At 42.7% G+C, this 12,064-nt stretch overlaps 1 protein-coding gene across 1 annotated transcript; it reads left to right on the top strand.

The window, feature by feature from the left end:
- The first annotated feature begins 342 nt into the window (after positions 1-342).
- Positions 343-11,594, top strand: csf1ra (colony stimulating factor 1 receptor, a). Its single transcript, XM_056438845.1, has 21 exons — positions 343-426; positions 2,324-2,605; positions 2,781-3,068; positions 3,166-3,302; positions 3,385-3,550; positions 3,650-3,851; positions 4,990-5,105; positions 5,246-5,357; positions 5,460-5,659; positions 5,985-6,076; positions 6,172-6,298; positions 6,500-6,604; positions 6,712-6,822; positions 6,943-7,105; positions 7,210-7,292; positions 7,379-7,482; positions 7,851-7,973; positions 8,061-8,172; positions 8,266-8,365; positions 9,234-9,345; positions 9,452-11,594. The coding sequence occupies exons 1-21, from the start codon at positions 375-377 to the stop codon at positions 9,596-9,598; spliced, it is 2,934 nt and encodes a 977-aa protein (XP_056294820.1). The 5' UTR covers positions 343-374; the 3' UTR covers positions 9,599-11,594.
- Positions 11,595-12,064: the final 470 nt, after the last annotated feature.

The raw sequence follows: 12,064 nt of genomic DNA, 5'->3' as shown, positions 1-12,064 counted from the left end.
ACCCTGCTGGGGAGCGATCGTAGCCCTACCCCTTTGTTAAACTGAAGACATCGGCAGGTAAGTACTTTTGAATTAAATGACTGATGCATTTGTCCGCTGTATTTTGAGATGAAGTGACTCATCGGAGAGTGCTTCCTCAAAGTATTCCGTACGTTAGTCTGTTTCCTGATTTTAATGTCCACTTACGAAGATAGACATTGGAGAAGAGAATTGTGTTAACGGGCAAAGTCAGAAAAGAGATCATAGGGATGAGTGATGGCTTAACGTCAGAGGAGTTTTTCTCCTTTCTCTCCCTAATGCCACAGATTAAAGGAAGAATTGTTGCGAGCACACAAACTTAAACATTCACAGTGCAGGTTTGGAGTCGATCCAGGATGCAGTCCTACCTCGCTCTGCTGCTGGGGATCGTGGCCTCTGCTGCTTCAGGTAAGGCTACACGAACACTGACTGCTACATCTACAGCTGCAGTGGATTCAGTGTCTTTTCTTCTCATTTTGGTTGTTTTTTGACCGATACTATAGATTTAAACAATCAAATATAACAATGTGATTGAAACAGGCATACAGAAGTAATTGTCTTCATCATTTTGGATGGATGGATGTATACTTTATTTATTTTTTGATTTTCATGTTAATTTGAAATTTGATGTGAAGTGTTTGCTATGTAAAAAAAAAAGTCCAAAAGGTTTGGAAACATTTTCAATACATTCTTTAAAGGACACATTTCTCTGCACCACAACTGACCAACTACTAAACTACTACTAAAAACACATAATCTGTAACACAGTAACATGACTTCTCATTTATTACGCTCAAAGGATTTTATGGTACATTTCATGGCATAAACTCGTGTTCAATGCAGAGGAGCTAAGAAACACTGCATGCTTCTTCATCTGAGATCTAACACACGCTTTTCTATCTTTTTTCCCATCTTGGTTTCTGCTCTGAAAACAATCACCCGTCAAGCATCAAATTGCAATTTCATGTATTTGCATTCGTGCACATGAAAGCATCTTTTGTGTGGTTTATTTACGACTCAATAAATTAATTTAGCCTTCTTCATCTGAGATCTAACACATGCTTTTCTATCTTTTTTCCCATCTTGGTTTCTGCTCTGAAAACAACACGTGTGAATATCACCCGTCAAGCATCAAATTGCAATTTCATGTATTTGCATTCGTGCACATGAAAGCATCTTTTGTGTGGTTTATTTACGACTCAATAAATTAATTTAGCCTTCGGGTGCATTATTTTATGAGGTGCTATTGGAGTCATGTTAAGGTCGGATGAATAGTTAATGTGGGGTATTGATCAGAAACATTGAAGGAAAGGCAACTAGTTGCACTGATAGCCAGGAGGTCATTTGTTTCATTCCTAGTTCTCCATATTATCTTTTGTGTGATTGTGAAAAGGAAAAATGCTGAACATAGATAATTTCAGTTCTGCTTCAAGCTTCCAAACCTCTAAACCTTGTCTGACCTTTACTGAGGGTGTCGACTGAACTTTAAATGAGAGGAAAGACATGTCCGTCTCTCCTGTGTTTGAACAAAAGTGGTCCAACGCCCTCAACAGTTTATGAATGATCCTACTCTACAAAGTCATCAAAGAGAGCATTGTTTTTTATCTCTAAAACGTCAACACTCCCTGAGGCTCCCTCAAAGATAAGCGAAAAATAGGACTCCACTCCAAATGTGTAAACCAACATCAGTACACGGTAGGGCCTGGGACCTTGCAATGGAGAGACCTTAAATGCGAGCACTGGGGTGAGCAGACTGAACATTTTTTTTTCAGAAATAGTAACAGTAATACAGTTGTTCAGCCTCTCGCATTCCCAGTGTGTCAAATACCGAGGATTTGTGACACGGCTCGGCGCCTGACACCCTGGGGTCCGTATCAGACCCGATATCGGGTTTAAGTAACTATAGAAGTAATCCTACCTACGTCATTATTAGACCATCAGAGAAAATGGTCCGGGAGAGTGATGACCTAGTTAGACCAACAACAAAAACAGAGCCGAAGTAAAAATACAGTAACAGATGAGATTTTCTTTCTCAGGGTCCAAGTCTGGTATTTGTTTCCTGAATTCATGAGATTACTTCAAAATAGATCTGAATCATGGCACAGGCAAGACACTTCTGCTTCTAATTATTTTGTGTGCGACCAAAACAGAAACAGAAACTACTTATTTAAAACACCCAATATATAAAAAATACCATCTGATGATTCCAAAAACTGATGTTTTAATGTGTTTTAATTAATTTGTTCTCAAACTGCATGAAAGGACAATTAATTAATTGATTAACTTCATTCATGTTCCTTCTCAGTGGAATGGAGGCGTCCGGTGATCAAGTTCAACTCTAAGGTGGTGCAGAGTTCTGAGTTGGTGGTCAGACCCGGGACCCCTCTGAATCTGAGGTGTGAGGGCGACGGACCCGTGAACTGGCAAACGAGGCTCGCCAAACACAGACGCTTCGTGTCCAGGGGCAACGGGAAAGTCCGCACCCTAAAGGTGGAACGTCCCTCTGCAGAATTTACGGGAACATACAAGTGTGTTTACACGGCGGGGTCGCAGAAACTCAGCTCCTCAGTGCATGTGTACGTAAAAGGTGAGGACGAATTAATGAGAACAGAACATTGGGACAAGCTTCCTTATGTTGACGTGTGAGTGCTTGGGCGGAACATTTTCCTCTTATGCGTTTTTATGTTTATTCGATTCCCTCAGTGTGATTCTCACATTATTCCATTGCTCTCATGAACCATAACCTTGCCTTTCTTGGGCAGAACCAAACCGTGCATTCTGGACCAGCAGCACGTCCCTACGGGTAGTGAAGAAGGAGGGTGAGGACCACCTGCTGCCCTGCCTGCTGACCAATCCGGCAGCCACAGACTTGGGCCTCCGCATGGACAACGGCACCTCCGTGCCACCAGGCATGAACTTTACAGTTTACCGGCACCATGGTATTCTCATCCAGAGGCTTCACCCAGGATTCAATGCTGACTATGTCTGCACAGCCAGGGTCAGCGGAGTGGAAATGATCTCCAAAGCCTTTTCCATCTACGTCATTCAGAGTGAGGCCACTCGGTCGGAATGATCACCCAAAGCGGTCACAGAGTCATTTTAAGTGCATCAAGTTTGATACTCATGTATGGTTTCCTCCTGCTCTAGAGCTTCGTTTCCCTCCATACGTACTCTTGGAGACAGATGAATATGTGCGCATTGTTGGGGAGGAACTCAAGATTCGCTGCACAACACACAACCCCAACTTCAACTACAACGTCACCTGGAAATACACCACCAAGTCGGTCCGTATTATGCATTCAAAGGGCCTTCTTGATTGTTTGGGTAATCATGATTTTAACTTAGATTTGCTCTTTTGGTCTTCAGAAACCAACAATCGAGGAGAGGGTTCGCTCTGGTGGAGAAAATCGCCTGGACATCGAGAGCATACTGACCATCCCTGCTGTGGACCTTACAGACACAGGGAACATTTCCTGCTTTGGCACTAATGAAGCCGGGGTGAACAGTTCATCGATTTACCTGCTGGTTGTGGGTAAGCTACAGAAATAATCACTTCTGCTATGTCTCACATTAAAAATCCTGGAGCATTTATCAACCACTAAATTAAAACTATTTGGGTTGTTCTAAACAGACGATGCCTACATCAGGCTGCTGCCCCAGCTGTCCCCTAAACTAGCCCATCAGGGTCTTTCTGTGGAAGTGAACGAGGGAGAAGACCTGGAGCTGACCGTGCTCATTGAAGCATACCCAGAGATTACAGCGCACAGATGGCACACCCCAACACCTCCCAACACGTCCACACAGGAGCACAAGCTCATCAGATACAACAACAGGTACAACACCACGGCCGGTAACAGGGGAGAGCATACCCCCTTCGTCAAAAGGTGGTCTCCAAAAGCTCCAATATGTCAGCACAGTTTGAATGTAAAGAACAAACAATAAAGAGCATCGTAGGAAGGGGAAGCTATTCTGGTTTCGTGAATTATGGGTGAATTTATTAAGGTCATTACATTTCCTCAGGTCATGCTAGAGCAGGGGTCAGGAACCTTTTTGACTGAGAGCCATAAAAGCCAAATATATTTCATTGAGAGCCATATAGTATTTTTAACGGTTAATAAATTAAATATATCTTTCTTTTAATGCGACTTCTGGGGGGGGGGGGGGGTGCAGGTGATTTTTTTCTTTGGTCCGCACTCCGCACCGATGTGCGCGCACGCCGGCATCGGATCTCTGCGGCGCGCGAGACGGCGAGCCGAGAAGTGTTACTGCGACACGTAGAGACAGAAGTGACATGCTGTTGTGTAGATACCATCAATAACAGACATTTAGAACAAAGACGTCTTTAACCCTCCTGTCGCCTTAGGGTCATTTTGACCCGATTAAATATTTCACCCTCCTGTCGCCTTAGGGTCATTTTGACCCGATTCAATGTTTCACCCTCCTGTTACCTTTATATTTACTAACATATTTTACCCTTTGGGTTCAATTTGACGCCAGCAATTAAAACCTCCAGAAAATTATTAGAATTAATATTGTTTTCCAAGTTTAAATGTGAGGCACTTTATGTTTGTTTGTTGACTACCGAAAGAACACCGACATTAAACATTGAATGGGGTCAAATTAATCCTAAGGCGACACGAGGGTGTAATATTGATTCGGGTCATCAGATACAACAAGGGTTAAGAAAAGGACCTGACATTACTTCTGCTGTAATCTGGAGCGATAGAGAAAATTACAGGGGGCGGGCGGAGATTTTTTTTTTTTTCAACTCAAAATTGTCTGCGAGCCATATGCCGTCACCGGAAGAGCCATATTTGGCTCGCGAGCCATAGGTTCCCGACCCCTGTGCTAGAGGGAAGAGTGGTGTTGACCTACTCAGCGGTGATGCATTGGAACTGTCTGAATTCCCACTGCAGAATTAGTCACTTCAGATTCCTCTTTCTCTAAATATCCTTCTTCTTTTTTTTTTAGATACCATGCTACGCTAAAGCTTAAGAGAATGAATGCACAGGAGCAGGGGATATACACCTTCTATGCCAAGAGCGACTTGGCCAATGCATCCATCACATTCCAAGTCCAAATGTATCGTAAGTGACATTACAAACACAAAATAAAATAAGTAAACAAATTCATGTTGTGTTCTCTGGTCAGAACAAAATGCATGTTTCTTTTAAATCTGCGGATTGTTGTTGGTCTCTCTTTACATGTATTTTCTTCTCACTGGCAGAGAGACCTGTTGCTGTGGTGAGATGGGAGAACACAACCACCCTCACCTGCACCTCATTCGGCTATCCTGCCCCCAAAATCATCTGGTACCAGTGTTTTGGGATACGGCCTACGTAAGTAGCACTGCACAGGGAGCAATACTCTGATTTTTATTCAAACTTTCAACCTCAACAGTTTGTCCTTTTCCTGACTGTATATGTTTTGCAATGAGGCAGGTGCAATGAAAACACCACAGGGCTGCAGCTGGCGATCCCTCTCCAGGCTCCCACCGTGGAGGTCCAGAGGGAGGAGTACGGGGCTGTGGAGGTGGAGAGCGTCCTCACTGTGGGGCCATCCAGCCGGAGGATGACTGTCGAGTGTGTGGCCTTCAACCGTGTCGGCGTCAGCAGCGACACTTTTGCCATGGAGGTTTCTGGTGAGTACCGGATCATTTGATTAGCATTTGTTCCTCTTCAGGAAGTGATGTAGTTCTCAATTTGCTCAGATGGTCCTCAAACCAAATCTAATGTCTTTGTTTGTGAAACTGTGTCCACATGGTGTCCAGATTCCTTATTTGTTGTTTTGAAACTGCGTAGTTTATTGTTTCAATTTGTGTTGCAACATTTCATAAAACGATACATATGCTAAAAGTGCACAACATCCACAGAGGTACATCATCTAATATACGCTTATGAGCCTGTACGACTCACAGTCAGTCCATGTAAGTTAATTGAGTTCATGATCTTTTTCTGATTGGTCAGAAAAACTCTTCACCTCCACCTTGACTGGAGCAGCAGGCATTCTGACTATCCTCCTTGTGCTACTGGTTTTTCTGTTATACAAATATAAGCAGGTAAGGTGTACTTACATCCATCAAAACAGAGCTACTCATTTGCTGTGTTGTTGTTGGTGTAGTTTACTTCCATTTGCTCCTGTTTTCATCTTCAGAAACCCAGGTATGAGCTCCGCTGGCAGATCATTGAGGCAAGAGATGGAAACAACTACACCTTCATTGACCCCACTCAGCTGCCTTACAATGAGAAGTGGGAGTTCCCAAGAGACAAGCTGAAGCTAGGTCTGCACCATGTAATCATGAATTGACTCAAATTTACTCATTTTTAACCACTTTTGAAACTATAGAAAAAGTATAAAGAATAGTGAATATAAACACGATACAATTAAAAAAAAAACATCTGATATGTTATTGTCAATAACAGACCAGATCTGGGCAAGTTAAACTCATAAAGCTTTCTCATTGTATGTTCTGTCCGACCAGGCAAGATCCTGGGCGCAGGAGCTTTTGGAAAGGTGGTTGAGGCCACAGCCTACGGTCTGGGAATAGAAGACAATAAATTGCGTGTAGCTGTGAAAATGTTAAAAGGTTTGCTGATCTAAAGGCCTTTAAGATTGAACAGAAAATCTGTGAAATCCTTTGTTGCGCATGATCAGATATGATCACAATTACAACACTGTATTGTATTCCTGCAGACAGTGCCCATTCAGATGAAAGGGAAGCCCTGATGTCTGAACTGAAGATCCTGAGTCACCTGGGACACCACAAGAACATCGTCAATCTCCTGGGAGCCTGCACCTATGGAGGTCAGACAGCAGCCTGTATTTGTTCTGTAGCTCGAGGAAATCTACTATATTCAAGTAATTTGCATGCAACCGTGTTCTCCCTTGTTGAGAGGGCCATGCCATGGTGTGTCTCTCCATCAGGACCAGTGCTGGTGATCACAGAGTACTGCAGCCTCGGCGACCTCCTGAACTTCCTTCGCCAGAAGGCAGAGACGTTTGAGAAGTTTGTTATGAGCATCCCCGACATTACGGAGGGCTCTAATGACTACAAGAACGTCTGCATGGAGAGACAGTTTATTAGAAGGTACGTCACCAGACATGTGCAGTCTGATGACGGAGGATTTGTGAAAAACATTCACATTTCTGACACCACTCTGTCTTTCTTCTCTGGGTTTCTCCATCCAACAGTGACAGCGGGATCTCCAGTACATTTTCAAGCAGTTACTTAGAGATGAGACCTAGCAGGGTGCCCAATATGGAATCATCTACAGGTAAAAAGCGTCCCGAAAAGCATCCGCCCCTTTACTTCCTGACACCTGTGTGATACTAACATTATTCCTGTCTGATTATTGCCAAGACTGTGTGTGTGAGGAGACAGGTGACTGGCCGCTGGACATTGACGACTTGCTGAGATTTTCCTTTCAAGTGGCTCATGGCCTTGACTTTTTGGCTGCCAAAAACGTAAGTGATTTGACCAGTAAAAAGCATCTAAATGAACACACATCGAGAAAACATTACCGTGAACATTTACAGCAGCAGCTTCTGTGTTTTTGCCACGCATCAAGCCAAAATATTCAGGCAAAAAACTATCTTTGTTCTATAGAATATGATGCATGACTTGTGAGTTAATTTGTGAGGGGCCTGTAAGGGTTTTCCCCATTACATTCTCCATATGTACACATCGTCATAGTGACAATATAGATTGTAATACTTCATGCTGCACTAACATACACTGTTCAGTGATATTTTCGTCTTTTGATGTGTGAGACGACAACCCGAGATAAACTGTGTCTGTGTGTGTGTGTGTGTGTGCGTGCATATGTTTGCAGTGTATTCATAGAGACGTGGCTGCTAGGAATGTCCTCTTGACTGATCACAGAGTTGCCAAGATATGTGACTTTGGCCTGGCACGGGACATCATGAATGACTCCAACTATGTGGTGAAGGGCAATGTAAGCACAACAGAGCGAATGTTGGCTTCACATTAACCCCGTTATGGTCAAATAAACACTTGTTGTGCTCCGATGTTGTTCATGAAGGCCCGTCTGCCAGTGAAGTGGATGGCTCCAGAGAGCATCTTTGACTGTGTCTACACCGTCCAGAGTGACGTCTGGTCCTACGGCATCCTCCTGTGGGAGATCTTCTCTTTAGGTCGGAACATTTGCATGTGTCCTACATCCTACATCCACACACATGCATTTCATGATTTGCTTGCTAAACTTACCGTATATGATTCTCTATCAGGCAAGAGCCCGTACCCCAGCGTGGCTGTGGACTCCAGGTTCTACAAGATGGTGAAGCACGGCTACCAGATGTGCCAACCCAACTTCGCCCCGGCTGAGATGTAAGCTCGGTCCCTCAGCCACATAAAGCCTGGTTCATAAACGGATGAATCACTGCTTCTTTTTCCCACAGATGCCCTTTTTAACACTGGACTTTGTCCGTAAAATGTCACCTGATTATCAGTTGAGTTTAATAATAGTCGCCTTTTTATCCACTGCTAACACGTTGTCACATTGTGCATCAGACTCTGATGGACACAGGGGGCAACTAGTAACATTAAAGATGAGAAAGGCTTTAACTATGACTGATTTATAATAAATAGGTGATCCAAAGTTGACTTCAACATTGAACAGTTCAAGTCGTGTGCGTCTCAAATGTTGATCCCAACAGAACAAAGAGCCCTTATATCTTCTGCTCTAACGTCTGAAATAACTGACACATGAGGGGATCTCATGAAGTGCTTTCATTATTCCTTACCAAGCCCAAATCTTAACAAACAAAAATTATTTAAAAAATTAAAAGAGTATTTGTCCCAGTACCTCCGAGAGCACTAATGTCTTGTCCGTGCTGATTTGGATGTTGCACCAACCGGAATAATTGTGGAAACAGAGGAGACTGAATCATCTGTTGTTCTGCTGTTTGTCAGGCCTCCGTTCTGCCTGTTAGCCACATGATCTCAAACCAGGAAGCCATGTAACTGCTATTTCATGGCAGCAAAATGAGACTGGAGGGGCAGTGGTTGTTTTGAAGAGGGACTCTCATCAAACTGCGTCACCACCTCCTTAAACCTCTCCTTTATCGTCTAATTTGGCGTTTCGCAAATTCTTGATTTGAACTCTGCACAGTTTGGGTTACAAACCTCCTTCAAAATGTGTGCCATCAATGTTTTTTGGAATCTGTTTGATAAGAGTGGTTCACTTGTGTTTCAGCTACACGATCATGAAGATGTGCTGGAATCTGGAGCCCACAGGGCGTCCGACGTTTAGCAAGATCAGTCAGATGATAGAAAGATTACACGGGGAGCAACCCGAGCAAGGGCGGGTGAGTTAGCTTTGCCAGAATTGTGTTCCCCTTATCACACCATCATATTCAGATGAAGCTGAGCCTTTGGATCGAGGCTCACCCTCCTAATGCTGCCTCTCCACAGCTTATCTACCAGAATTTGCAGCAGCAGGTCACGGAAGGTGAAGTGAGTGAAGAGCCCAAGTGCTGTGCCGGCCCCTGTGACCAGTCTTGTGACCACAGAGAAGAGGAGCTTCCTCTGATGAAGACTAATAACTACCAGTTTTGTTGAAATCCCGAGCATCAGCAAGCATCAGAAAGTGGGAGCAGCTGTAGTTCGTGGCCAGAGAACCACAGCTGGTTCTTCTAGCCGCCAGGCAGTCGCAGAGAGTTGCCTTCACAGCTATTTTCTGCCTGCTGTGTTTGCTCGCCAGCCAGACAAGCAGCTGCAGCAAGCATGTGACTTGCTTCTTTGCAGACCATGACTAGTAATGACCACGTCTAGGAGGAAGAGGAGGAAACATGTCAACAAACTGCACAAGCGTCCAAAGCTGTGCCATATCCTAAACATCGCTCCTTCTGATATGTATTTGAGGTATAATCTGTTATCCAAAGGAGAATGTGTGCGTGTTCTTAATGATGTATTGTGCACTGTGTTTATTCCTATTTCATATTACTTCCTCATGATTGTCATTGTTGAGATTTCAGCCACATTTGTCAGCAGGTTCAATTTTTGTATGGTTTCTCAGACGAAGCAACACAAGTCACAAATACTACGTGACTGCTCAACTTTATGCGCTCCAGACAAGTTAGGTTTTATTCTCTGATCACCTTACAGTTCTTCGACTTCTAAACAGAGCTAGTGTGTGTTTTAATATGCTGAATCAACCATGGAGAGGCAAACAATGACCATGTTGTTTTCCTCTCTGTGCTTTGGTCATAGCTGTATTTCTTGAGACACACTTAATGCAGCTGTAAGTCGGAGGAAACATGTGATTGTTCCACTTCAACTTAATACATTAAGCAGTGCTCTGTGTGATGTAGGAGCAGGAAATACAACACATCTGTGGATCTCTTGTGGATGAGACAAACAATGTTACATGACAATGTGAAACCCTTTTTTTTCTTCTTTTTAGGAGCACAACTTAATCTTAATTTCCTGTAGAATAAGACGAGTGTTAGGAAGTAAACCTCACATACGCCTATAATGTAGCAGTCAGCCTACACTGCCAACTGTTTGAAGACTTTAGAACAACATGTCTGCCATGTGAGCGACACACACTGCCAATCTGGATGACTCCAGGCCTTGCATACGAGTGAATCATGAGTGACATGTCAGATATTGTATATATCTCATCATGTAAATCAAGAATTATCTTTATATTTGCTGGAATTTTGTAGAGTATATGGTAGTTCATCAGTATGTCATGTTGTGTGTTTGTTGTGTGCAAATGAGGCAATCAGTGCAAAAGCTGCAAATTAAATCACTGAAAAACTACAGAGGCTTTGAATGAAGCTTTACCATTTAAATTTCAGAATGTAACGTTTTTATATACTAAGAGATTATGATATTTTATATGACAGCTATTTTGAGTTTTTCTTTGTTGTACCTCACTGAGCTTTACTGTCTTTATGTTTGTCTCTCCTCACTTCCCTTTTTGTATTGGATAACGTCCACTCTGTATTTCCTCTGGAACATTTCCCACAGTATCTGTCAACATTGCAACTCCGACATCTTTGGAGGGAAGTATTCATCCCGCCGCCGAGATTACGGAAAGTCTAAGTGCTTTTTTCCCGTTGTGTGGTTTCAGCTAAAATCATATTTTGTTTTGAAGGAGCCGACCACTTATGGACACTTCTATGGTTCATTTTGAACAAGTCTCTGTTTAGTTCTCCATCAAGAAACTAAAATATTACAAAGTTTAAGTAAAGCATGTGCCTTTGTTGCTCTGCACGCGTGTCTTCATCTGTTCTTTCCTTCAGTTGCCTCAGAAGGATTTATTTCTAATAACTGTGGCATTTTGTCGTCATCATGTCGATAATCTTATCAGCGACAGACAAAAAACGAATATTCCCGGGCTTTATGTCGACGTTTCTCCTCAAAATTCAGTTTTTCAGGAATGTAAAGTACAAATCCTGAACTAAATTGTACTGCGCTACAATAAGTGAAGATTTAGACTGTAAAATGTATGTGTTTTGTTGGTGGTTCACTGTAATTTGAATGATGTTAATTCAATTATGCCAATCTGTTGAAGTTTCTTGAGAATAAAAAAAAAATTAAAAGTCAAGAGTACTCACTGAAGAAATGGGCGTGTTCAGCTGGTTACGGTGGTGTGAAGCATACTATATCACTGAATCATATTTAAAGCTGATTTGCAAAATGTTATTCAACAATGAAAAGCCACGCTATTGCTAATGCTAATAAAAAAGACACAATATATTTTTTTTAAATCTTAGTGGAGTCAAAGTCCCCTCAGCTCTTTATACAGAAGTCCAGTGTATCTACAATCCTGACAAGGCTGCGTGAAATGCTGCGATGTTTAAGAAAGTTATTCATGAAGTCCAAACATACAAAAAGAAGAAAATACATGAGATCTGTTCTACTCTTGGCACAATTTGAGCTTTGACTTAACGTTTGAAGCCTCTTTTCATACAGTACCCCATGACTAGAATGAGAACAATGGTTGTTCCAGTAGCTATGATGATGAAGACACATGGATGTTATGTGTGTGGTGGCCAACATGAGGCTGAGGCTCCC

Source organism: Pseudoliparis swirei, chromosome 19 (assembly GCF_029220125.1).
Source record: "Pseudoliparis swirei isolate HS2019 ecotype Mariana Trench chromosome 19, NWPU_hadal_v1, whole genome shotgun sequence".
Lineage (NCBI taxonomy): Eukaryota > Metazoa > Chordata > Actinopteri > Perciformes > Liparidae > Pseudoliparis > Pseudoliparis swirei.
Note: the sequence above shows the minus strand (reverse complement) of the source record. Positions and strands in the feature narration are given on the sequence as shown.